This window comes from Leptonotus elevatus, chromosome 14, assembly GCF_054856555.1.
Source record: "Leptonotus elevatus isolate MCC_2025b chromosome 14, RoL_Lele_1.0, whole genome shotgun sequence".
NCBI lineage: Eukaryota > Metazoa > Chordata > Actinopteri > Syngnathiformes > Syngnathidae > Leptonotus > Leptonotus elevatus.
Window position 1 is genome coordinate 2,441,309 of NC_141252.1, and position 26,608 is coordinate 2,467,916.

A 26,608-nucleotide genomic window follows, 5' to 3' on the forward strand; every position below is an offset into this window, starting at 1 on the left:
CGTAGTAGTTACCCCCGCACCCGCCCCCGCCCCCGCACCAGCAACCTGGAGCGTTTTCTACCATTTTGCACCTTTCGCAGCTGTCAATCAAACCTTCTCTCCAGTTTCATCCCCTTTCAACAAACTCTCCCATTTTGTTCCGCAAAAGTCCAATCTGAAGCGTGAAAACGGAGGAAGATTTCAAAAAAACGGAGGTGCCTGCCTTCTACCGTCCTCGCCCTCCGGCCGGACCCCCCACAAGTCTCACACACGCACACACTTGCCGGCTGGCGGAAATACACACCCACATCCCCGATTGAGTGTGTGAAATCCTGAGGCTGATTGGGGAGGAGGAATGCAACCTTGTGACCCCCCCCCCCCCCTCTGGCTGTGGGGAGGAGAGGAAAGGGGGAGGAGGGGGGGGGGGCATTAAGCGTGTGTGCGTCAGGTACATTTTAGACAACAAAGCTGTGTCGGTGTTCGTGAAAAACGTTGCCGCATATTCATCTCGACTCTTAACACACTTTTCCATACACGCGCGCACATGAACATACTCTCATTCATAAACACAAGCAGCAGTAGGAGGAGTTAGTCACCGACTGAGGCATGTTAAAGGACCATTCATGATTTTCGTCTGCTGTGCAAAGCCAGACTGTGTTTGTGGGGACGTTTTCACAAGAAGCGTATGACGGCGATTATGGTGTTTGTGATCTTGTCTTTCTGTGGCAGTGTGGCGCCGCTATTGATTTGCCAAATTGATTGGGTGACATTTTTGACTGGTCGGTCTACGTATAAAATAAAGAAGGCTAGTGTATGTATTGTTGTCTTTCCGGGTTAAGGTGGCCGTTCCCTTTATTGTATTTGTCATCTTGTTTTTCTATGATTGCGTGGCGTCGTCATTGATTTGCCAAATTTAGCGGGAAAATATTCTGACCGGTCTTCTGTACATTAACTCATTCACTGCCAGCCATTTTCACTGAAGCAACCCCCTTCGCTCCCGGCTGTTTTACTGGATTTTCTATGGATGGAGTTCTATTGTTATAAAAACATGGAACCTACCAAACGAAAGACAAGACTCTCTTCTTTCAAAACCGGTTTCTGTTTTGCATCAATAAGCATTAGAAGATAGCTAAGTTTCATCATTATTCACAAATCTGTTTGAAACGGTGGGGGAAAGCGCCTTTTTTGCAACATGGTTGGTCTCTTATACTCTGCTGCCACCTGTTGGCCGTTTTTTGTAATAACTACCATTGCGTCAACCTTTCTCTGCAGTTCAGAGGCTGCATCAAAGCCTTCTGTATGCGCTAGCATAAAAAAAGAAACATAAAAAAATAGGGGTGGGAATCTTTGAATGTCTCGCGATTCGATTCCGATTTTTGGGTTTGCGATTCGATTCAGAATCGATTTTCGGTTAAGAAAGATTTTTTTTATTCACAATGATTTGATTGACAATGATTTTTGCTTCAATCTTTAGATGTGCAAGGAATTGTAATGATCTACTCCATTCTGACTGATAAAAAAAACTTTTATTGGAATTACTTGTTCGTGACTTTTTCCTTCTACTCTCTAATGTGGCTACAACTTAACCGTGTATTAGTACCTGGTTAGTGGCCAAACCAGGTACAACATGAACAGCGCTCCTAATAAAGGATCACACAAAGGCAAGACAGTATAAAATAATTTCAATAAAATCAATTTTGGGACATTTAAAATCGATTCTGAATTGTACCAAATAAGAATCGATTTTTTTGCACGGCCCTAATAAAAACGTATAAATACGTTTTTGGGAACTTGGCAATATTTAAATTTTTTTTTTAATAATTTTCGGGAACAAATGAGTTAATAAATGCTAGTATGTGTACATGTTTGTTCTTGTGTTCCCCAGTTAGTGTGGCACAAGCCTTGACATCCCGCCTTACTATCAGTCACATTTTTCTTTGTGTATGCTGTTTTGTTGCAAAGAAAAATGATTGTGTGTGTGTGTGTGTGTGTGTTCTCATTTTTCTACACTATTTTTGATTTCATATTAATTGGATGAACCTTTTTTTTTTTTTTGGTTCAAGCAAAATGTTAGTGTGTATGTATGCTGTAATTGTATTAAGGCTACATTTTTGGTTTGACCACAAACAAAAAAAAAGATTCTGTTAGTGTGGCACCAACCTTGATATCACACCTTTGTCAGAATATAAATGCTCCTGTGTGCGTTTCTCAAGCCACTGCGACCAGTCTTTTTCGACACACGCACCTTGAGCAAGCTTTTCATGGCTCATAAAACTGCGCGCGCGCGTGTTCTTGACACGGCATCTTAATTAAGAGCCGTGTCACGGAGGCGCGCCAAAATCATTAGCCGCCGCCATTTCCGCCTCGCCGCTCTGCATAAACGGCACGGAAAAAAAGTCTAACCGCCATGTCTGCCTGTCGCCGACATTTACGAGTACAGTAACAGTAACGCTCTCCAGCGGAGCATATCTGTTTCGTTGAACGGCGCACGGAACAATGACGTTAGTTTTGAATGACGGGCGAGGAGGAGCCATTTGGCGCTGACGGCACGTCTCAAGCGGGCGCGGAAAAAAAACCCTTTTATGACTTTCTGAGGTTATGGAGCTTAGTTTGTGTGCTCGCAGGCACAAACGCACTTTTTGTCCGGTATGTCCGAGTGGTGCGCTGACACCTGCGCAATTAATGGAAAACAATACGAGAGATGTACGTCACGATTCCGCCATGATGGAAGATACTGCAGATGTTACATGATTTTTTAATTATGATTTTTTTACAATTTATTTATTATATTTTAGATTTATCAGGGATAGGAGAGTATCGAATGAGGTGGCGTGGCTCAGTGGTAGAATGATTGTCTCCCGACGTAGATGATCTGGGTACGATCTCCTGTCCTTGTGACCCTTTTATTGTCTGTGCTGAAGACACTGAGCCCCACGTCGCTCCTGATAGATGGATGGGTGAGTACTGATACCAGGTATCGGTATCCAGCCAATACCAGGCCTTCTTGTGGTCGTTTTACAATCAGGAAGTAGAAATGAGAAGAATAGAAAATTGACATTAATGATTACTTTGTGCGCACTTAAATTTTTGACGCAGCTCTCGTATCGGATTTCCTACCAACACTTTCAAAACAGTAACTGTGGGTCAAAAATCGACCAATCCTCTACTTGGGTCGATTTGACCCAACTTTGAGTCAATAAATTTGTCAAAAAAAATTGGTTATTTTGTATACGGCAACCCAGAAAGTTGGGTCAAATTGACCCATAAAGTGGATCGGTCCATTTTTGATTCATAATTGGGCTATTTTTTCGACCCAACTGTTTTTAGAGTGAATAACGGCAATCATCATAATAATGTTTAGTGTGTGTGTGTGTTTGTGTGACCTGTGGTTGTGGTGCGTTGCTTCGAAGTCGGTCAGCCGTGAGTTTTTATTGTGAGGGCCTTGGCGTAAAAAAAAAAAAAAAAAGTGGAATCCAAATCATATGTTGCAAATATGCTGAGTGTGCACTCCTCGTGCTCAATAACGCTCAGCTGAGAGGAGGATTGTTCACTGTCTGCCAGCGAACGCTCACGCTCTATTGTGTGTGTGTGTATTTATACGCTGTACGTGCGGTGGTGTGTTGGAGCCAACACATACCTTTGTGACTGCTTCATGTATGTTTGTGTGTTGAGGAGGAAGTAGCTGTGTTTTTTTTTTTGTTTTGTTTTTGTTTTTCGAACTGAGCACGCTCACCCATGGGGGACAATTTAGCGGGAATGAGAACTCGCCAAAGCTGCTTGACCGGACCGGACCGGACCACCCCCACCATCACTACCCTAAACGCAACACCCACACTCAAGCCTGTGCAGATGCACCTCCCCTCCCCTCCCCTCCCCTCCCCTCCCCTCCCCTCCCCTCCCCTCCCCTCCCCTCCCCTCCCCCAAACCTACTGAACGGGTGGCGGTCGGTCTTTTGATGGAGAAAGGACTGGTTCCGTCACGAGACCAGGTTAGGGCTGGAAGTAGGGCATGGGAGCAGTTGGGGGGGGGGGGGGGGGGGGGCTTTCGACCTAAAAAGCAGGCTGCAGCTAGGCATAATAAAGTGGTACCTTGACGTTTGCTCGGACAGCTGTTACAATTTAAAAAGAGAATTGTGTACTTAGGAAGAACGCTCTTAGTTACTGAGAATTTTGAGAAACTACAGTAATGTAGGACTGTCACTATCGAATCTTTTTAAAATCGATTATACCATTGAATGATCGAATAATCGCTCCCTTTCTCACCCCCAGTATTTATTTATTAGTGGATATAGCTACTCATTTATTCTTACGCGCAAGAGCATTACTAAACACCAACACAATTAGCTTACGCTAAACGTTTAGCAATCGCGATTAGCGTTAGCACGCTAGCGACGATCATTTAAAGTAAACAAATTATCTTTTTGAGAATGAGCATTATTAACACCAACACAATTAGACTGTGTTAAACGGTTAGCAATTAGCATTAGCGCGCTAGCAATTAAAAAGCAAACAAACTTTAATTTGCGTGTGAATCATGTGGCTATAACTCCAAATTAATTATGTTTTGTACACGAGCATTATTAAACAACAACGCAATTAGCCTACGCTAAAGGGTTATCAATCGCGATTAGCATTAAACAAACACTAAACTACCATTTAGTTCACATGTACATGATTATAGCTACGTTACACATGTCATGTGGTGTCTTAAAAGTCATTTAGAGCCCATAGACGATTCTAAAAAAATAGTCCATGAGCAAACCTCTTGTCTACAACTTCCTATCTATCCACGGTGGACTGATCCGACTTGGTCGACTCTCTTTACCAGCCCGACTTTAATGGTTCTGAACGTTTTGCCAAATAGTGCTCTTGAAGCAACGTGGTTTTCGTTCGGCGCCGCCTCCCTGAACCAGGAAGTATATAAAGTGTCGTTCGACAGTCCTCACATTTATTTCAACTGCACGCCGGCCTGAATCGTGCTCTTGTCGTCACTGAGGGAGTTTTTTGATTTGAATGAGAACGGGGCAGAAAAAAAAAAAAAAAGAGGAAGAAAATCTGGAAGCGGTGAGGAAGATTTCGAAGAGAAGTGAGTCACGGTCATGTGCTTGTGGAAGAGTCGCCACTTCCTCCGCATCGGAGGACGCACAACAACACCTGTCGCACACGAAAATGATGGCCGACAACGTGGCAGTAATGATGCTTCCAAATATGGACACAAGTTGTGGAGGTGAGGACAGGAAGTGGAGTGTGTGGAATGGCGTGTGTGTATGTTGGGGGTGGGGGGGGGGTCGTACTGGGGGTGGTCTTGGCTGATGTAACAGCTGGAAACCTGACTTGTGATTGAATGAATGTTGTTGTTAGGTCACTTTGTCTTGTTGTGTTTAGACTTCCACTCCTCCACGCCCACTCGCTGACCTACATTACTCCTTCGCTTTTCCTCCTTTGCTCTCCTCTGCCATGAATCCACTTCGCCTCCTTTCCCCACAGTCTGTTTTTTACTCCTTTCTCCTCGTTCTCTCCCCACTCAAACCCCTGCTCCTCTTTCCTTGCCTTATCATGCCTTCGCGTGTCCTCCTGCGTCCCTCATCCGCCTCCTTTTCTCCCGTCATAGTCTTCAACCTTCTCCTTATGCTCCTCCCACCTCCTCCTTTTCCCCCCAACATAATTTAGCTGTCTCCTCCTCCTCCTCCTTTTCTCTACTTCTTCGTCTCCTTTGGCCTTCCACGTCTTGCCTTCTCCTCTCGCAGCCCACTTTTCCTCCTCTATTTGTAGCTTACTCCTCGTCTTATCCCTTTTCTCCTCCTCCTCGCTTCCTTGACTCTCTCCTTTGCCTCGCTCTCCCCTTCTCTGGCCTCCACGTCTCCTTACCTCCTCCTCCCGACTCCTCACACAGCATTCTCCCTATATCTTTATCGTCAACTTTCCTGTCGCCTCCTCCTCTCAAGGGCTCATCCTCCCCTTCTCCTCCTTTTCTTAATCACCATCTAGCCTCCTTAGCATCCGCCTCTTTTAGCCTTCTCTCACAGTTCATAACTCCTCCTCCTCCTGGCAATTTTTCATCCTTTGCTCCTCTTCCTGGCCTTCCACTCCTCCATCACAGACTCTGCTCTTCTCTTTCCTCTCTTCATTCCTTGGCCTCCTTCTCTCGCCGCCAACATTTCGCCAACTTCCCATCCTCTGCTCCTCTTTCTTCACTGGCCTTCTACTCCTCCAAAAGTCTTCACTTCCTTCTGTCACATATCTTACTTATTTCTCTTCTCCACTTCCTCCCCCTTTCAACCAACTTCTCATACTCTACTCCTAAAAGTTTTCGCTTCTTCTCTCACATATCCCGCTCACTTCTCGTCTCCATATCCTCCACTCTCCTCCTCCTCTTCCTCTTTTCTCCCTTGGCCTTCTCTTTCTCTCGCAACTTCAACAACTTCTCCTCTTCTAACCAACCCTTGCTCCTCTTTCTACGCCTCTCACTGCCTTCCCTTCCCCTCCTCTCCGCTCTGCTCCTTGCTCCTCCTCTTCTCATCCTACCTTGCTCCTCATCTCCCGACCTAGTCCTCCTCCTCATATTCCCCACTTCTCTTTCTCCTCACCTTCTCAGTGTCCTCCTCGTTACTCCCTATCTTCCCCTGGTTCCCACCTTCTTTCACACGCAACCTTTCCTCCATTTTAGCTTACTCCTCTTCACCTCCTTACCTACTCCAGCCTCTCATACCCCCCCCCCCCCCCTTCTCCAGCCTCTTCCTCCGTGGCTATGTGGCAAGCGCTTGAGCTGTCACGGCTTCGGCGGCGTGTTTTCGAACCTGCTGGCCTCCTTCTCGAGTGCGCGCACATATTAAGACACGCATACACAGACAGAGCCCACAGCTGTCCGGCTGCAGGAGGAGGGATGAGGGGCGGTCTCCACTCCAGATGTGCGCTGGAGCGAGTTTGGCCAAAGTGCAGCCAGCACGGGGAGGATTGTCAAGATGGCAGCGCCAGACGTTTGCGTGGCTCGATTGTTTGCGTAGACGCACACACACACACACACACGCATCGAGGCGCGCTGACTGTCTGCACTGTGACAGGCAGGACTAATGTTTGCGCAGGAGCAATAACACAATTAGGATTCCTCGCATTTCTCACTCCACACGCATTGGACCTATGACCCCCCCCCCTCCCCCTTCCTTCCCCTTCCGCCTCCTCTGCCTATCTGCACACCTCAGACAGCCAACAGGTTGACGTGTTTGCGATTGTTTTAGAGCTGCAGCTGGCGTGTAAAAGTGTGTCAAATAATCACTCCGTCGACCAGGAATATTGAAGGTACCGACATTTTGTCTGCACTCTGTTACATAAAAGAACATGAAGTTTTTCCATTAAATTATTACAATTAAAAAAAAAAAACTGTACGGTGTGATCCGGCCTTTGAAACGTGCTCGTTCTGTACACGTGACCATGCACAATAGCTCTTAATGTCTCTATTTCCGTGTGTGTGTGTGTGTGTGTGTGTGTGTGTGGGTGTGTGTGTGTGTGTGTGTGTGTGTGTGTGTGTGTGTGTGTGTGTGGGTGTGTGTGTGTGTGTGTGTGTGTGTGTGTGTGTGTGGAGGGTGTTGTCCAGATCCTCTCTCACCCTCCCTCCATGTATGCATGTGTGTGCGTTACGTAACAGTCGTCTCTTCCTGAGAACGAGGCCGCCGCTGCCCCGTCTTCTTCGGAGCTGCCGGGCAGGCTTTTTCCCGGCAGCCGGTTTGGAGTCAGAGCGCCGTGTTTTGACAGGGAGCAGGAATGCAAGGGGGAGGCGGGGTCTTTCCAGGAAGTGCATGGCAATAGCGAGGGATCCCGGATTCTTTTGGCCGCGCTGGGCTCGCTGGAAAAAGGAAGGACATTCATTGCAAAGCGATTGCACGTTTTCCTGCTTTTCACCATGCAGATTTTTGATCAGGCAGGATTTTCAAGGAAGTCGTATGATGCATTTTATTTTCAGAATTTGTAACAACAGTTTTCTTAATAACACGCATGTGACATGCTTTTGCCAAATATAAAATGAATTACACAGTGCACTTCTTTATTATTATTATGGCCACTATTTACATTATCAGGAGTCCTGTAATTTTTGTTGCATTCATTTCCTTTTTCCTTTTCTTTTTAATAAAAAAAAAGGTACATTATTTATTTTAATTGCTACATTTCAATTTTTTAAATTATTTTATTATAAACAATTAAAAAACAAATGTACTTATAAATTATAAATAAAATAAAAAAGAGAATTAATTAAACTATTTTATTTGTATTTTTTATTTTTTAAATGTGACCTGGTGCTTTACATAATTACAGCCTCTATTGTCGTTCTGAAGTTAGCCTCATCCCGCTCAATATTGGGCTTTTGTTACCATGACGACCAAGGAGGGGAAAGCAATGGTTGTATGTTGAATCGACTGCAGTCCTTCATAAATGGAGAATGGGTCCACCTGAAGGATTGTTGTGCGATGCCGCAGGTGGTTGTGGTTTTTTTTGTTTGGCCATACTACAATGCAGTGTAATTGCACATCCACTACAATAGGTGGCAGTGATGCTCTCGTTGTCAGAGAGTGTGCAAGGAGTATTAGCTCCTCTGCAGGGGCGTACGTATAGCAATTTTATAGACAAATGATACTATTTATAGTCGCAGCAGAGATTTTGGGGTGGCGTAATAAAAAACATGGTTTATATTTTCACTCATGGAGGTATTACTTCATCACTAAGGCCTTCCAATTATACTTGTTCGTGAAACATAAATTTCCTTAGTTGATGGCTATTCAGCCACTTCAGAGATGCAATTATTTGCATATAAGCAATTAAAAAGTCACTTTTTCCATTCGATTTCACTTTAAAATGTGTCCAAAAAGTTCCTTGGCAACTATTCTTAGAAAACGCTCTTGATGAGAGCATTGGGTTGGACGCATGCACTTTTATTTTTAGGCAGTAGAAAAGGCACACTCATAACAATGCCCTGTTTTTTTCAATCAAAGGTCATGCGATACAGAATGTTGCTTCGTGAGCCTTTTAAAAAAGTACGTCCCAAAACAAATCACTGAAGTCACTTGGTCATCTGTTGTGGTTGGTATTCCTAGAAAACGGGCTTGATTTGAGCTCTATACACATGGCTGCTCGTTTAGACGAGGCACAAGAGTGCTGAGGACATCTTTCTTTTTTTACTGTGGGACGCGTCCCAACTTGTCGGCCGCCGCACTTTTCAGAATTCTTGGCATTTAAAAAAGGCAGCAGCAAATGAAAGAGTGGAGAAGAGAGCAAAGTTCTATGAAAGAGTCGTCCAGGGAAAGTATAATTGCAACTGAGACGCCCTCTAATCTGCAGCACTGCTTTGCGAGGGCCCATCCGGAATGTTCCGCTCTCGACAAACTGGACCAGTGAAGTGAAAAATGTATTTAGTTGAAATAATTTTTTATTTTTTTTTGGAATTATAATTGACAGTCTTACCTCCACTGTAGAAGTTATTTTTGCATTATCACAGGTTTGTTTGTGTGCAACTTCCTGGTCTGCGTGTGCCTTTCACACTTCCCTTCAAAGCTGAGGGTTTTTTTTTAGCGGGGTGGGGGTGGGGGGGGGGGTCTTCAAGCGCTTTGTGAAATCATCAACGCTGCCTATTTAAGCCAGAAATGTTCCTTTGTCCAATTTTCCGTCTTTTAAAGGCGGGATGACGTGCGTGCGTGTCTGTTTGTGTGTGAGCGTAACTAAGGACATCCCGCGATGCCTCCTGGTGTAAAGATGAACACTTGCTCATTCTCCCATCAGATTTGAGATTTGTAAAAGTCACACCAAAAAAAAAAGTGGTCGCTTTCGGATGCGCTGCATTGTGTTTAAAGATGTCCAAAAATAATAATAATAATAATAATTCTACATACCTTCTTTATCAACTGCTGTTACTTATAATTAAAAGAGGCATTTATTCTGGAAAAAAAAAAGCAATTTGCAAAAATGGGACTTATGTAGCTTTATTTACTTAAAGCGACACTCAGTGATCGTACCGCCATCTAGTGGTGAATTAATAATTCATTCATCTTAAAAACGACTGTTAATGTAAATAGTATGCAAAAAAAAAAGAAGTGTTGTATCGTCACTAACTCTCGTGATTCAGGCCTGTCGCTTGTCACTTTCTGCTCTGCTTTTTAAAAAATATAATTTTTACTAGCTCCTCCTGCTAGCCGCACTTGTTAGCCGCTCCGGCTAATTCCAGCTCACTCGTTCCGGTCGTCGCTCGCCGGGCTTCACGCGACGACTCGTTTGCTCGCGCAAAATAAGAATTGGCGGTAGGCTTGCGAAATGTGGTGTCTCTGAGCCACTGTTGTGTGTGTGTGTGTGTGTGTGTGTGCGCTTCTGACCGCTAGGGACTACACACTGGGTCTTAAAAAAAAAAAAAAAAGTACAGTACACCGATTTGGTAAATATTGAGCAACAACAAGCTACATATCGGCGCAATCCTCACATCACATTTCCAAAGTCACTACTTCTCGGGCAATAAAAAAATTGCCAACAATGGCCAACTCTTTTTCCAAAGTCTTAGAGCCATGGATGATGCAATAAATAAATCAATGAGCAGTTTGCCGTTGATTGTACAACAGCGGCCAATTTTGGAACTAACAGACTTTGATAACTACCGGACACTGTTTTTTTGTCTGTTGTAATATTTTCATATGTGCTGCCTCTTCCCTCGTATGTATGAAGTTGAACTATGCTATTTTTAACCACTCAAGATCATACATGTTTTTAATCATTGGTTGAGATCTTTTTTTTTTTTTTGCTTTTCTTCTTCTTTCTTTTCTCGCTAAAATGAGCTTCTGCCTGAAGGGCAAATTTGCATGCAGTCAAAGAACGAGAAATGCTTGTTCGTGGTAGGAATGTGTGACGTGGCCCCATGAGTGACCCCCCCCCCCCCAAAACCCCCCCCCCTCTGGCTAAGTGCATAGCAGTTTGCAAAAAAAGCCACACAAGTTCACCTTTTTGGGACTAAAACCAATCTACACGTTGAGTTTATTGTCTGGTTTTCTATGAAAGTGCGAATTAGATGCGCTTAGCTGAGCTTCCAAATTACAGGCACGACATTTTCTGAGGTGTCCACAGGTCCTTAAAAAAGACACGTAAACCTTGAATCTGCACTTCAGTGGTCTTTAAAATGCACAATGAACAAAGCTGCTTTATTTTTGTTTGGAATATGATATACACTCCCGGCGGTCACATTGGGCGGGTGGAGGTGTTAAATTTGATTTGATCAAAAGAGCAATTTAAATGTCTTCAAAACATTGGATGAAAAAAAAACAACAAAATGATGTTGATTTACAAATATTCTGCCTTTGAAGTTAATTATCTGAGGCGGGCGGGGTGGAGCCTGTGCAAAATTAGCAGACCTTTCTTGGCCCATTTTTTTTTGGGGGGGAGTCTGGCACACATCTGATTGAAGTCTTTTTAGCTCCAGGAAGTACAAGAATTAAAAGTTCCTTGAAAATAAAACGTGGTCCCACTTTCTGGTTTGGACGTTGGTGTGAGTTTGTTTGGATGCAACTTCCTGGTCTGCCCTCAACTCAATCTTGCCCTACTTTTGAGAGAATGTTTTGTTTCTGCTTCCGCTCGCAGACCCTGGCTTTTAGGCATCGTTGCCAAGTATGAGCAGTTGCTGGAATTTTACTTTTAATTGTGGCTTGACTTTTTTTTTGGGGGGGGGGGGGGTTCGTTAGCGCTGTCTGTATAAAACTTGTGTGCCTCTTGAAATGTATTTTTAATTGTGTCCGATTGGAACCTTTGTAGTTATGTAAAGTAATATATGCTCCCGGGACTTTTGTAGTTTTGGAGTATCGTGCCATATTTTGAGAGAAAGTTCCTCACCTTTTGAGCAATTTTCATATTTCCGCATCCTAAGCGAATGTTTTCCACCATTTTTGGGACAACAGAGGCCACTTCCCGACCTTGGGAGTTATAATCTGAGCCGCAAGAGAAGAGAAGAGAAGCTGGAGTCTCACACATGAAACACATCTGATTTGGAACCTCCTTCTTTCTTTCTTTTTTTTTATGTCCCTGAAGTACCAAGAACCAAATGTTTCTGGAGTTCTTCTGAAAATCTGGCTTTACATCTAAGGCGATGTTTTGTTTCTGCTTCCAGTCCCAGTCTCAGGATTCCAGGGAAGAGAGCTAAAGGTTCATAGAGGCGAACTTTCAAATGTGATTTCACTTTGTATGGTTATATTTTCATCTTCCTCGTCTGACCTTTTTCCAAGGGTTTTGCTACTTTCTCAAGGGACTCTTTGGAGGTGAAGTGTTCTGCGTTGAATGCATTTGATTTAGAACCATTGGAAGTACCAATAAACTGAAAATTCCCAAAATTCCAAAAAAGACTTACTTGTGAGGGAATGTTTTGTTTGGGCTTCCACTCTTATCTGCCATCAACGAAACGTTAGGAATGAAAAGCAGAGGCACCCCCGTCCGTCTTTTAAAAGCCACTTTGGGGGAAGTCGGACCACCCCCCAACCGAGGAGGTGCGCAGAGGCTTGTCGGTACACGGTTTTAGACGTCCCGCGCGGTTGTGTGAGTTGAGTGTCCATTTGCATTCCGCTCCACCCATTCGTCACCGTGGACGACGTATCATTACTGCAATTACAAGGCAGGAGGATGGTTGTGAGCGCGCGCACACGCACGCACGCACGCGCGCCGATGCAGTCGCTCAATGCAAACACAGCGGCTGCATATGCTCTGCCGGGCCTATGTGGGAACCTTCCGAAGCTTCCATCTTTTATAAATCCTCCCTCTGTCTTGCACAAGTAAGTGTGTGTGCGTTCACTTCAGCGCAGCATTCCTTCCCACCCTTTCCCTAAAACCCCCCCTTTGCTGCATCTCCATGTCTTCTCCACTCCACCTCGGCTAAGAAGGTACTCACACAATCTGAGTGTGTGTGTGTGTGTGTGTGTGTGTGTGTGTGTGTGTGAGGGAGCGACAGAGGGTCCCTCCTTCACTGAATACCTTTTGTAAAAGGAGCCGGGTTTGAATGGGAGTGGTGTCGGTGGCAGTTTCCTACCATATTTAGCAGCTCCGGCCCCCTCCCCTCCCCCCCTTTTTTAAAAAAAAAACTAACACGTACACACACTCACACACACATAAAATGTCTATTACTTTCAATTAAATGCCAGCACAGATTCAAGTTGTCAGCTGATAGTTAAAAGGACTTGTGTGTGTGCGTGTGGCAGTGAATTGATTTGAGCAGTGACACCTTTGTGTCTGACGTGTCGTTGTTGTTGTTGTTTTTTTTCTCCCTGAGGCCAATGCGCTAACAAAAGGTGACTGATGATGCATGCGATATGAGTAAAAGTATTAGGACAGGATGGGATTATCTAAATTTGAGTACCACTGTTTCGCCCCGTTGATTATCCACTGAGACAAAAAAATGGAGTATTTCAACACCGTGCATGATGCGTAATTCATTTTGACTCCTTTTGGTGTTTGCAATTTGGTCACAATGGGGATTACAAATGAAGAAGACTTTCACAACTACTGTAAGCGGCTCAGTAAGATGCCATGTTGAATTTGTTGTTGTTTTTTTATTGCAGAGGATAAAGCATATATATTTGTGACTGAGTATTTTTATACGTCTGACTGTTTTATGTTGCTGAACTCGGGCTGTTTGTTCAAATATCGGTTGTCGGGCTGCAGTTATTAAATATTTTGGTATTCGGATATTCTACTGAAAATTCTGTCGAATAATTGAGTGTTTGGATATTTATTTATTTATTTTTGCTGTTTGATAAACAATTATGAATGCAGGACAGAAAATAACACATTTCACTTCATAAGAAAATTACCAATTTTTTGTTTAATATTTATTTTATTTTAGGGTAAATTTAAACTGTGGATAATAGCAGACTGTATTTTCTTAGAAACATTTTCTGCTTTTGAAAAATAGTCCCAACAACCCTTGCCATACTATATGAGGCACGCTCTTAGTAGCCAGCTGCTAGCCATTAGCTGCTAATGCTGGCATCGGGTGCTGTGTTACACATTGTCAGTGTAATCATTTAGTTTTTAAACATCCTTAATTAGCGATTTCAACTGATTTCAGGATGACATGTGGCTATCAACTAGCCTATCTAGCCTTCAATCAGGAAGACGAGTCACAGCATCAAGTGCTAAAGAAGCTATATAGCCCGTCGATATCACATTGTGTGTTAGCATTAAGCTAGCGGAAGTTGTTTGGTCTTTAAAAGCTGTCTAATTCTCCTTTTCAAATGTTTATATTCCCAGTGACCTTCAACTGGGAGTGACATTAAACAGCTTGAAGCCTCTTTTATGAGGAACTGTTCGCTATCAGCCCAGCCGATGCGTGTTGTGAAGTGAGCGGAGTTGCTCGCTAGCATATCCCGTTGATCAGCCGCGTCGTTTTTTTGCGCTGGGTGTAAAACTCCTCAGCGCGCCTCCTGCAAGGCCACTTAATGGCGGCAGACAGCAAAATGAGATTAGAGCAAGTAACCACCTCGACCAGACAAAAGCTCACCTATTCATTTTGAGGCTAAGTTGGGCTTGACCTTTTTTGTATTTGCTGGAAATGCTCTTAGAAGTAGCCAGCAAAGCTGCTTACCCCACGACGTGCAGTTTTGCTTGTGAATATTCAAAGTGCGCTCATTGTGTGTGTGTGTGTGTGTGTGTGTGTGTGTGTGTGTGTGTGTGTGTGTGTGTGTGTGTGTGTGTGTGTGTGTGTGTGTGTGTGTGTGTGTGTGTGTGTGTGTGTGTGTGTGTGTGTGTGTGTGTATATGTTTGTGTATGACTAAGCGCTGAGGTAATCTCGGAACGTCTGCGGCCTCATCGTGTGTTTACTTTTTACTCACACACACACACACACTGGGAGTTGACGCTGCAAGGAATAGAGATGTGTGTGCCATAACACAGATCTAAATAAAATATGTCTTATGTCTTATTTATGTGTATATCCTATGTTATTATATGTCATCGCTGTTGGGCGGAATCCTCGCATATCCCAAAATGACTACGTTGCAGGAAATCTTACCCTTGAGTTAACAAGTTCAAGTGCAAGTTTATTATACCTTATATTAGCACAACACCATCCCAAAGCCATTTTTATTTGCTCATTTATTACGCTGTCATTGGTCCGGACGCGTCGCCACCACCAGCTGTCCTCATTAAAGTCTGCCCCCCCCCCCTTCCCGACCAGCCAAAAAGCCTCTAACACTTAAATGAAAGCAAACAATTGCGCTTACATCACTTTAACAAAGAATTTTCCAAAGGTCCTAGAGCCATGAGTGGTGCAATCAATAAAGTGACACTGCTGTAGTTGGAAATAAAGCTGTATGCAACTTGTCTTCCTGTCTGACCCGTTCGTTTTGCAGCAAACCGTTGCAGATCTTCATTTTTAACAGAACAAACGCCAATGTTTAAATTTTAACCTAATAAACTCATATATTCTGTCATTTACATTTTCAACTAATTTATTTCAGGTGTAACTTTAACAATCAATAACATTTTTCAATGAAATGCATTTTTTTTTTTTTTAATAAATAAATAACCAAAATTTTTTGGACTGGTTGATATTGTTAGTGGAATATGAGTTAAGCAGAATAATCCTGCCGTTTTTATCCATCTCAAGGGGCGGCCATTTTGCCACTTGCTGTGGACTGAAGATGACATCAATGTTGCTCAGGTCACAACCAATCACAGCTCAGCTTCAGAAAACAGGTGAACTGTGATTGGTCGTTGCCTGAGCCCTGAGCAACATCAATGTCATCTTCAGTCCACAGCAAGTGGCAAAATGGCCGCCCCCGGAGATGGATAAAAATGGCTGGATTTTGGACAACCAATCACAGCTCAGCTACCAAAAAATAGATCTAGTGAAATTCCCCACTTGGGGATCAGAAATTACTTCTTTTCTTTTTCTTTTTCTTCTTGTGCCGGGGAGGTTGGGTCTCTCCCAAAATTTCCTACTACATACAAAAACATGTCAACTTTGGGAACAGCTGGGGCTACTTCTACGCTAAGCTAACTACAGAGTTTGTGTGTTTCTCTTCGTTCTCTCTCCTCCGTCTTGCGCTTCTCCTTTTCCTGGCGGCGAGTGGTGTTACCATCTGTCTCCGATGTGTCTTGGAAGCTGCGTAAGCACGCGCGCACGCACGCGCATGCGTGCGTTGGAGGCAGGATGGCCAGGCCGAGCTGGGAGCGGGGCTCGGCTGGAGAAAAAGACTTTGCGGTTGGAGCGAAACGTGCGATTAAAACTGTCGAGGCGGAGCCAACAAGGCAAGGGGGATGTTGGCGTGTGCGTGTGTATGTTTGTGCGTGCGTGTGTGTTTATGGTTCAACGGTGCGAGCCGCAGCTGTGTGATCTACTAACCCTCTTGAAGACCTTGTTGGTGCAAAAAGATGTGACGCACAGTGAAACACAGCTCTGTGTGTGTGTTTATGTGTAGGGGCGTGCGTGTGCGTGTGCGTGTGTGGGGGGGGGGGGGCGTTGGGGTCATTTGTCAACACTCATTATCAGGGGGGTGTTTATTTATGCAACTCCCAGTTGAACTTTACTGTCAAACTAAAAAATAAGAGAATTTAAAGCAACCAAACAACTTTCCCTGCTAGCTTAATGCTAAGAGGCAATGGGAAATGCCATGGCTGGGCTAAAGATTAGCATCGCTAATGGCGAACATTTGAGCACAAGGTGGAGCAACACATGTCAACAGACATTAACACAATACTCACAGGCATATATTCTTTATCCCTTGTGATGAAATGACTAATATCGCAGTTGTGTTTTTCATAAATAGCACTCTATAAAACTTTATTTAATAAAAACACACAGTAATTGCGTCTTGACTATAATTCATTGCGGCTGCTTCTGGTGTTTGCCATTTGGCCACCAGAGGCAGTATTCTACAGTCATGTTGACACAAACAAAGAAGAGTTTCACAACTACTGCAAGTATGAAGAATATATGCAGTACGACCGACCAGATTTCCCAAAAATGGCATTGTTTCTGGTTGGAAAAGCGACGTCAACCTGAGTACAACACATTAAGAGTTTTGAAAAACCGATGATGGGTTCCTGAGAAATTCAGTTTTTTGTCGAAAGAATGGCTTTCAAACAAACCGTATAAATTCATTATTTCTCAACATATTTCTTAAACACCTTCTCCGATTGGTTGAACAGTTCTAGCTAAAAATATCCACCAAAAAGCTCGTACGGAACGTAAAATCTGAAAGGTTCAAACAGCAACACTTGACCTAAAAGCTCAACTTTTTTTTTTTTTTTAAAGAAAATGATATACATTCCACATATATGCTATTTATTAGCCAATCTATGGTGTTTCCTAGTATGTGTTAGCATGAAGCTAACAGACTGCAACTTTGTTTTGTTTTGTATGACGGTAAACTTCAACAGGCCACATGAACCATGCTCTGTGTTGTATACAAAAGCCTGACAGCACCTTTTGTTTGCAATGAGGAAGCAATGGAAACTCTTGGACATGTGCCCGATGTCAAAAGAGATACAACATTACCTGATGTTACCTGCCTGTGTACCTGAGCCTGACCCGTGTCTCTCTCTGTACTTTCCCAGGTAGGGCAGTTGAGTGAATTTCTCCATGAATGTACGTCACAATGATGATGACAGACCAGATTCCACTGGACTTGGCCCCGCCGCCGCTCCTGAACGGGGAGGTCCCGCTCATGCCGCACATGGTTAACGGCGACGCAGCGCAGCAGGTAAACACACGTCAATAGCGGGGCCACAATAATATAGGAAGCAGGGGTGTCAAAATGAGTGCGTTCATTTTGAGTTCATTTAAAGTTTCTTTAACGCCACAATTATTATTTTTTTTTTTAAACACGCGTTTAAGGACCGCCTCTTACTTGGACAGCCTGCACATGTTTGTGGAGACTGGGGTCAAGTTGTATTTAAAATGTTAAGTTTCTTCATGTTAAAGATTAGACGGGCTCTTAATATGAAAAGAAAAATGCACTGAGCCGTCACTAACATCTTAAAAATGCAATTATACCATCTAGTGGCAGAAAAATTACCTCAACACATATCAAAATCACACTCGTTTTTTACAGTACATCTTATTAATTTTAACTACATTTTATGAAATGAATGTATCAATGAGTAAAAGATGCAGCCTTATTTCTATTTTTTTTTCACTTTTATGCTAACGAGTATGAAAACGCAGATTTTTTTTATTGTTCATTTAGAACAGATATAAATTTTGTGATTAATCATGAGTTGGCTATTGAAGTCATGCGATTAAGATTAATTATGATTCCCTTTTTTTTTTATCTTAAGATAAAAAAAAAAAAAGATTAATTATGATTCAAATTATTTTCTCGCGTGTATCAGCCAAAAAGTCAAATCTGCCCTCAATTCACCCCTTCGGACCCATAGATGACATATTTGCGTGTCTAAAGCAATAAAAATGAATAATTTGTTGTTTTTTCTTCTTCTGGAGAGCTCAGTATTGTTCATTCTGTAATTTTACCGATTTGACATGTCATTATCATTGCTCTCTTTTTTTAAAAAAATTTTTTTTTTTAATGCATAATTTGGATGATGTCAACTCTTCTGGTTCATGATTGGCTCTTAACTAACCAATCACAAGTTGAGTTGCATGATGTTCATGTTAAAAATGTTGCATATAAGCTTGGTAAGTTTACAACACGTTACAGCCCTATTATCCTGCCGTCCACTATAACAACTAAAAACATGAGATAACCCCCCCAATTTTTTTTTCTATGTTTGGGAAAAGAGTCAAAATCAGCAAAAAAAAAAAATATATATATATTTTTACATTTTTATAAATAAAAAATGCGGTCCAGAAGGGGGGGGCTACGGTGGGAAGGACACCCACACAATTGCTTTCTAATTTTTATGGATCAACCAAAATGTCCCCACAATGGAGGCTGGCCGTCAAGGGTGTTGCCACACTAACGTAAAATGACAAGAACGCACACACACACACACACACACACACACACACACACACACACACACACACACACACACACACACACACACACACACACACACACACACACACACACACACACACACACACACACACACACACACACACACACACACACACAGCAACACTCAGCACAGTCACGTCAAGCTGAGTCACATCCTTTTGGACACTCACATGTACGTAGACTTATAAAATGTCTATTTTTACTTTCATTACTAAGCACTGGCGTGATATTTGCGACTGACTTGAACTGTATTTTTTTTTTTTTACACGTTTGTTTGACTAAGCTACTTTTTAAACGATGCTTCTGCTGCGTCTGGAGCGGGCCACGTCGTCCAGGAGTGGACCATCGTCCATTCCCCCGGTGGTGGTGGTGTTTTTTTGGCAGCGGCACGCTAGCAGTTAGAAAGTTTTTTTTTTTTTTTTTTTTTTTTTTTTACTCCAAAACCCGGCAGCCTAAACTTAGTATGCAACCAGAGATGGGAGACCAATGATTATACACATTTATCTACATGTGTGTGCGCGTGTGTGTTGAGTCTGACGGCTTGTCTGTCATCTGCCGAGATGTTCTGTTTATATCAGGAGTTGGCAAGCGTTTGGATTTTTAAAACGCACAGATGGACTTCCTAGGAGAAATAGAATAGGAAACAACGTCCATATTGTTAAGACACAAAAAAAAAAACGGTAAACGCTACGATCCTATAACTTTAACGATGAAGCGTCGCCTGGGAAAAAGCAAAAAGCAATATTGCAGCCGAAGCCGCTTTTGTGAACTTGAGCCGCTTAGCGTTTTGTTTGCTGTGAAGCATGCGTGCCTCAAATTGCATAAATAATCTTGCAGATGTCGACCGCGGCGGCCATTGTTTTTCCTTCTCCCACTCACCGTCCACCTCGTAACTATTGTGCCACCGGGGTCGAATGCTAACACACTGCAATTGTAAAAATAAAGCGACATGCAATATTAGTGTGATTAGAATTTTCCTTTAGATTCAAAATGATACATGATGATATGCATACAGTATATATATTTAAATTAGTCGGCAGTTGGAATTTTATTCTGCCCAATTTTAAATCGGTTGAAATTTTTTTTCCCGAGCCTTAATATAGACACTGTATGTAGTGGATCACTGTTATTTGCAGGGGCGTTGGTACTTGGCTGGTCCGCAAATAGCAAAAACCTGCGTATAATTGACAGCCATGATACAGTAAATGCATTGCAGGGGGAAAAACATTTTCTCTAGAAAATGGTGATGGACCTTTGATATTCGTTTTCCACGAAAAACGGAGGTTGGCTTCCTAAATAAAGTAAAAACAAAAATGTTTTAAAAACATTAAGATTTTTTTTTTCTATTGAAACAAAAAAAAATATGTCAATGCCATTATAAATAAATACATAGATTTTTTTTTGTATATATTTTTTTATAAACCTGAAGTAATTGAAAATGAAGACGTGGATGTGGGTCTGTTTTGGTGAATGTGCCTTTGAGTTAATGGATAACTAGTTGAAAATTGTGAATTTTGGAAACATTTTGAATTTTTGGAATAAGAAAAATAATACCCGTGAGCGACATGAATTTTCGGAAATATGTTGAATTGGAATGGTGAATTGAATGAGCTGAATATTTTGAATTGAATGGGACCGATGTCAATCTCTGATGTTGTTTGTCCCATTGAAATTGAAATTTTAGTTGAAAATCTTCAATTTTTAGAATGAGACAAACAGCCATCAAGGTGTGAATTTTTACAATATGTAGAAATTGGAACCACGCGTGTCGGATGAATTATGTGGAAGTAGATGTGTGCCAAAATAATGAGCGGGAAAAAAAAAATAGAAACAACATTAAGCGTTCCGCGTCGACACAATAACACCAACGCCGGCATCTGCAGTTAAGTAGCTCGCTCAATCCACACTCGGCGTCCGCCCACATGGTCTGGCGGAGGGGTTTTCTCAATCCTTGGCGAACGTGGGTCACCCTGTACTCGACTGTGGTTCCCATAGCAACAGCAGCCGCCGCTGCCGCTGCAGCAGCAGCAGTAGACAGGGCAGGAAGTGTGCGATTGTGCGTGTGTGAGGAACAGGAGCGGCTTGTGCTGCAATGGGCGAGCACGGCGACTCCAAAGGCAGGATATGAGGTGACATTTTTTTTTTTTCCCCCCCGACGGCACACCTGTAGCACATAGGCGGATAGTGTGTGTGTGTGTGTGTGTGTGCGCGCGTGTGTGTGCGCATGCAATGGAGGGTCACCTGTTTCATGTCTACAGCCACGTGTACACGCTCAACCATCCGCACGCCGACAATATGACGGTAAGGCGGGGGGAGGGGGGGGGGCGCGTAGGGGGTGCTTCAATGGCCGCGTTATGTCACCGCCGCCTGCTAATCGTCCGATTGGATGACGCGATGACCTCTTCTTCTGCACATCTAAACTTGTGTGTGTTTGGACGCAGGTTATCCTGGTGCAGGTGAACCCGGGGGAGACATTCACCATCCGGGCAGAGGACGGCTCGCTGCAATGCATCCAGGGTCAGTATTCCTTGCCTGGTCATCACGTTGTCATAGCGATGGCGGTGTGTGTGCGTGTGCTCGCGCGTTGGTTGTAAGTTCACGGTTCGGTTCACATTGGCTGCAGTAAAAATGCAAAAAAAAAAAACAAACAAAGCGTAACCGGAAACAGAGGAATGATCAGTGGTTTGTCCTGAAAAACGCAACTTCAGTAGTTTCACTTGTTGTCGTTGTTTTGTGCGAGCTCCCGGCGACACCCTGAACGTTTCGCAGCCGTGCAAGCCGACACCGTCGGCAGTGTCCGTTCAGTACAATAGTGATGGAAACAGTAACTGCGATCATCGTGTGAAGCGCGTCAAAGTCAAAGAAAGTTTCGCTCACTCTTTCTTTGTGTGTGTGTGTGCGTGGTGGGGGGGGGGGGGGGTGAAATGTAAGCCGGGGGATTCCCCTTAATCTTGCATCACTGTGTCTTGTATTGATGATGTCAGTACTGGCTTCGTTTTGAAAGAGGCATGTTGTTTCCTCCAAAACCCGCCTGACCCTCACTTGTCTGCACCCCCCATCCCCCCCTCCCCCATGTGTGATATTCTAACTAATTGCAGCCCACCGCCCATTTTGTAATTGAATTTTCCCCCCCTTTAAAGCAAGGAGAACCCCCCCCCCCCCTTAGGGCATTATTTCAAAGGGGGAGTGAGTTCATAGAGATTGCTTGACAAAGTCGCTTCAAGGCGTAGGATAGAGACGGAGGAATGTAGGGTGGGGTCCATCGTCGGCCATTTTGGTTTGAAGGTGTGTGTGTGTGTGTTTTTTTTGTTGTTTTTTTTGGTGTGGGTCACATTTCCAGAAATATAAATGTATACATTCTAAATAAATATATAAATAAAAAAATATTTTGAATGATTCAAATAAAAGCAATTGTGCAAACGGTAAATACAAATTGTACCGATATAAAAGTAAAAAAAAAACTGATGTAAATGTGCTAAAAAGTTCATTCACAACTGAACCGAACTTTAAGGGCGATAATTTCACCTACCTTGTGGTGAGGCACAGATGAGCGACGACCACGTGACATTATCGGGGTGGGCGGAGCCAGGCGGCAAAGTTTTGTGTGATTCATTTAAGTGACAAACCTTCCCCCCCAAAAAATCATAAAAAATCATGGTAGCGCATATATTGTTTATCATGTGTGAAGATTGAATAATATTACTGCTGAGCGGTCGTGATATTTCCTTTGTCTTCATGCATGTCTGTATTATTGCCAAAATAAATAAAATACAAATAAAATAATAAATGAAGTCAATTCTAAATAAATAAATAAAATTAATTCCAAATAAATAAATAACATAACATCAATCAATAAATAAAAATAAATAAATGATACATATATAAATAATAAAATTAATTATAAATAAATAAACTACACTTAATGCAGTCGACCCCCGGATATTCACTGTTCGGCACATGTCGAGTCAAATTTGCCGTTTAATTTTTTTCCTATATTTAAAAAAAATAAATTGGCGACTTTTTGGGGCTCCTAAATCCTTTTTGTATTTTAGGCTTAACATATACTCACTCCGTAGCGCCCCCTGCAGCGTTACATAAAATCACCCCTTATTTACTGATTTCCACGAAATTTGGTGGACAGACCGCATGGAAAAAAAACCAGTCTGCCATTTTGTCTTGAATCACTGAATCATTTTTGTGTCCCCTTGCAAGTGTCAACACATCCGAAAGCGTTGCAGGACGTAGTAAAAACTCAAACCCCTCCGAGAGTCTTCAATATTTACGAGCGCACGTGAATTATTTGCCTGTGAAAAGTTTGCGAGCGCCCTCCAGGTTTTGCAATTGTAGTTTTTTAAGGTGGGAGGGGAGATAATAAAATTCCATGTTCGCTTAAAAAAACGAGTTTGAAGGCAGCCGCACGTTATTGGTAATGAGCTGCACTCAAGGGTTGTGTGTTTGTGCACTTGACATAAAAAGCCTTCGTTATACCCCCCGTAACACAAAATGTGCTCAAACATGGAAGTCTCAGGCACCACACTCAAACTTAATTTGGTTAAACCTACTGACCTCTGACGAGGGGGTGCGTCTGTCTCCAAGTGTGTGCGTGCATGCGTGTGGTCCGCCACATGAATCATATGTGCATTCAAACATCAACTTTTGTTTTAAGACTTTCTGGCAAATGACGTGTGGCGGCTTACGCAAACCGTCATTTTTTTTCTTTTCAGGGGGTTTTCGTACCGCAGGTTGTTGATTGCTTTTCATGCATCAACATGCTTGTCAATCCGATGCAAATATTTGAAGCACTCAACTTTATTAATAGAACAGCGACAGCTCCAGTAAACAAAATGGCCTGCAGTCCAATAGTTGCTTCATGTCCCAAATATCAATTGCTCTGAATTTGAACACAAGGATGTAGTGTTCCTGTCACCAACGTCCAACATGAAACCCTAATGCCACCCAGTGGCAGAAAAATGATCTCCACACAAATCAATGGCTCAATGTTTCACACTTCTTTTAAGCATACCTGTTAACTGTAACTATGAATTACTTGCCATAAAATTGCTGTATCGCTGAACTAAATGATGCAACCATATTTGTCCACTTGTATGTTAATTTACAAGCGAAATAAAAACTTTACAAAGGTATTGTGTTGTTCATTTAGAACATAGATAACATGCGATTGTCTAATTTCCGATTATTGTGAGCTAACTGTGGAAATCACACAATCAACTGGCAGCCTTAATATATAAACTGTATGTATGTTTGTGTGTGTGTGTGTGTGTGTGTGTGTATATGCATTCAATTCGTTTTAAGTTGCATCAAATTAAATCTGATGATATCTGCAGAAACTCTGAGATAGGGATGGACGTGTGCCGATACCACGCAGAAAGAAAGGTCTTAAAAAATAATCGCATATTCAATCGCAATCACAATATTGAGGGGACAAAATTTGAATAATTTTCAAAATTTATTATGCTACACTTTTTGCTTCCTTGCCTCTGACAGAAAGTTATTTACAAAAAAAAAAAAAAGTTTTGCTTGAAAGAAATGTGTTTCCAGTCTGCTAATTAGCATCAGCACCCCCCACCCTCAAATCCCCCCTTCTCCTCCCGGTGTCTCCCCCTAAACCCCCCACCACCAAGACCATTCCCCAGAGCTTTCCCACACTCACATCAAAGGGCAACACTCTGGAGGGTGTGTTCGAGCACCCCACTCTGGAATGCGCTTGTGCGTGCGTGCGTGTGTGTGTGTGTGTTTTTACAAGGCTGTGTTGGTTTACTGTGTTGTTTGCTCTTTGTTGGAGTTTTTATGTGGGCTGATGAGGCCTGGGGGCAGTGCTGGTAGTTGGTGGTGGTGGAGGATGGAGAACAGGAAACTGCGGCCAACTAGCCAGGATGTGACATCATTCTTATCGTCGTCATCATCATCAGGGAGATTCCCCCCCCCCCCCATGATTTTATCTTATATATATATTTATCTAAATGGGTTATATATAATTATATATATATATATATATATATATATATATATATATATATATATATATAATTATAATTATTTATATATATATATATATGTGTATATATATATATATATATATATATATATATATATATATATATATATATATATATAATTATAATTATTTATATATATATATATATATATATATATATAATTATATATATATATATATAATTATATTTTCAAAATACCCCAAAAATCTAATACTATAACGATTTTTTTTTATTGAAATTTTAGAAATCCTTTATATTTTTTTAAAGATTCAAAAAAAATAATTTTTATTAAAAATATTCAAACAATTAAATACATATAGTTAAAGTTAAGCAAATTAATTGTTGCAAAATAAAATGTTTTCTGTGTTTCTTTCAAATTGGGGGAAACTAATTTTCTTCATAATTACAAATAATAAAAATACGTAATTATTCAAATAATGATAAATAAATTCAAGCAAATGAATTTAAAAAAAGGTAAATATTCTTAAGTGTTTGTATTAAAATTTTCAGTTTGTTATCAGTTTTTAGGCCAACAATTTTAATATTTATTTTATTATATATTTTCTATAGTTAAAATATGTATATATAACTAACAAAATGAAAAGATAAAATTACTTGAAAAGTACTAGCATTTATATGACTAAAGATAAAATTACTAAAAAGTTACTAGCATTACTTTTATATTAAAATGATTAAATATATTTGATTTACCTTTTTAAAATGATTATACTTATTTTTGCAGGATGACCAGGACTTTTCCACATTTGTCTCAATTGGGGGTGAGCTATTATTTTTATTAAAAAGGAGACTTTTTTTCATGTAATTTAAAAAAATAGTCAAATAACTAAATCCACGAACAGAAGTTCCTTTAAATGAACAGACTCAATCGGCTTTTGTTTTTCCATTGCAAAAGATGCGTTGCTAATGACACAACGTCGTCCTCTCAAGTGGCAAGAAGCAATTCTCCAAAAACACAACTGGAATTTGCTTGTGCAATATGTTTTCCTGCCTTCTGTTTTGCGGAGGTTGTGTCACTCTGACCGCCCCCCAAACCTCATATTTTAATATATATATATATATAGTCTATTTTTGTCTCACTCTGTTGGATGATGCTCGCTTTCTTCTCACTCACTTATTTTCATTTTTTTTTTTTGTTGCCTGAGTCTGCACTTCTGCCCGTCGGTGGCTTTGGATAAGACATGTGGAAATAGCTGCTTGAGAGAGACATATTGTGGAAAGTCTGGCGCTGCGTGTTTGGATGGCGCTAAACATGTTACGAGTGCGCCCACGCATGTCGTATCGCGCTGCTGATGACTTTTGCAAACGGCAGCCGTGTGTGCCCGATGGAGGAAACGTGACAGGATGCACGAAAAAAATCATTAGCCGATTTATGCTGTGAAGCGAACATATTGTCGGCCATTTTGGTTTGAATGTGTAGTGTTTTTTTGTTTGTTTTTAAGGATTTGACCCATTGGCAGGGGTCATATGTAAATGAACTCCATCAAAGCTGCAGTCAGTCACGACTGGGTTTCAGAAGTGAGTAAAAAGAGGGAGAGATGATTTTATTTTTTTAGGCAGATGCCAATTCTGATATTTGACAGAAATCAAATTCCGACAGATTAATTGGCTGATTATTTATAATAAA

At 41.9% G+C, this 26,608-nt stretch overlaps 1 protein-coding gene across 1 annotated transcript in view; it reads left to right on the forward strand.

The window, feature by feature from the left end:
* Window positions 1-26,608, forward strand: part of fndc3ba (fibronectin type III domain containing 3Ba) — a 91,207-nt gene that overhangs the window by 10,676 nt on the left and 53,923 nt on the right. Inside the window, exons 2-3 of the mRNA XM_086095048.1 lie at window positions 17,541-17,686; window positions 21,388-21,463. Of these exons, the coding sequence (XP_085951174.1) occupies window positions 17,570-17,686; window positions 21,388-21,463 (193 nt within the window). The 5' untranslated portion in view covers window positions 17,541-17,569. The remainder of the gene's footprint in view (window positions 1-17,540; window positions 17,687-21,387; window positions 21,464-26,608) is intronic.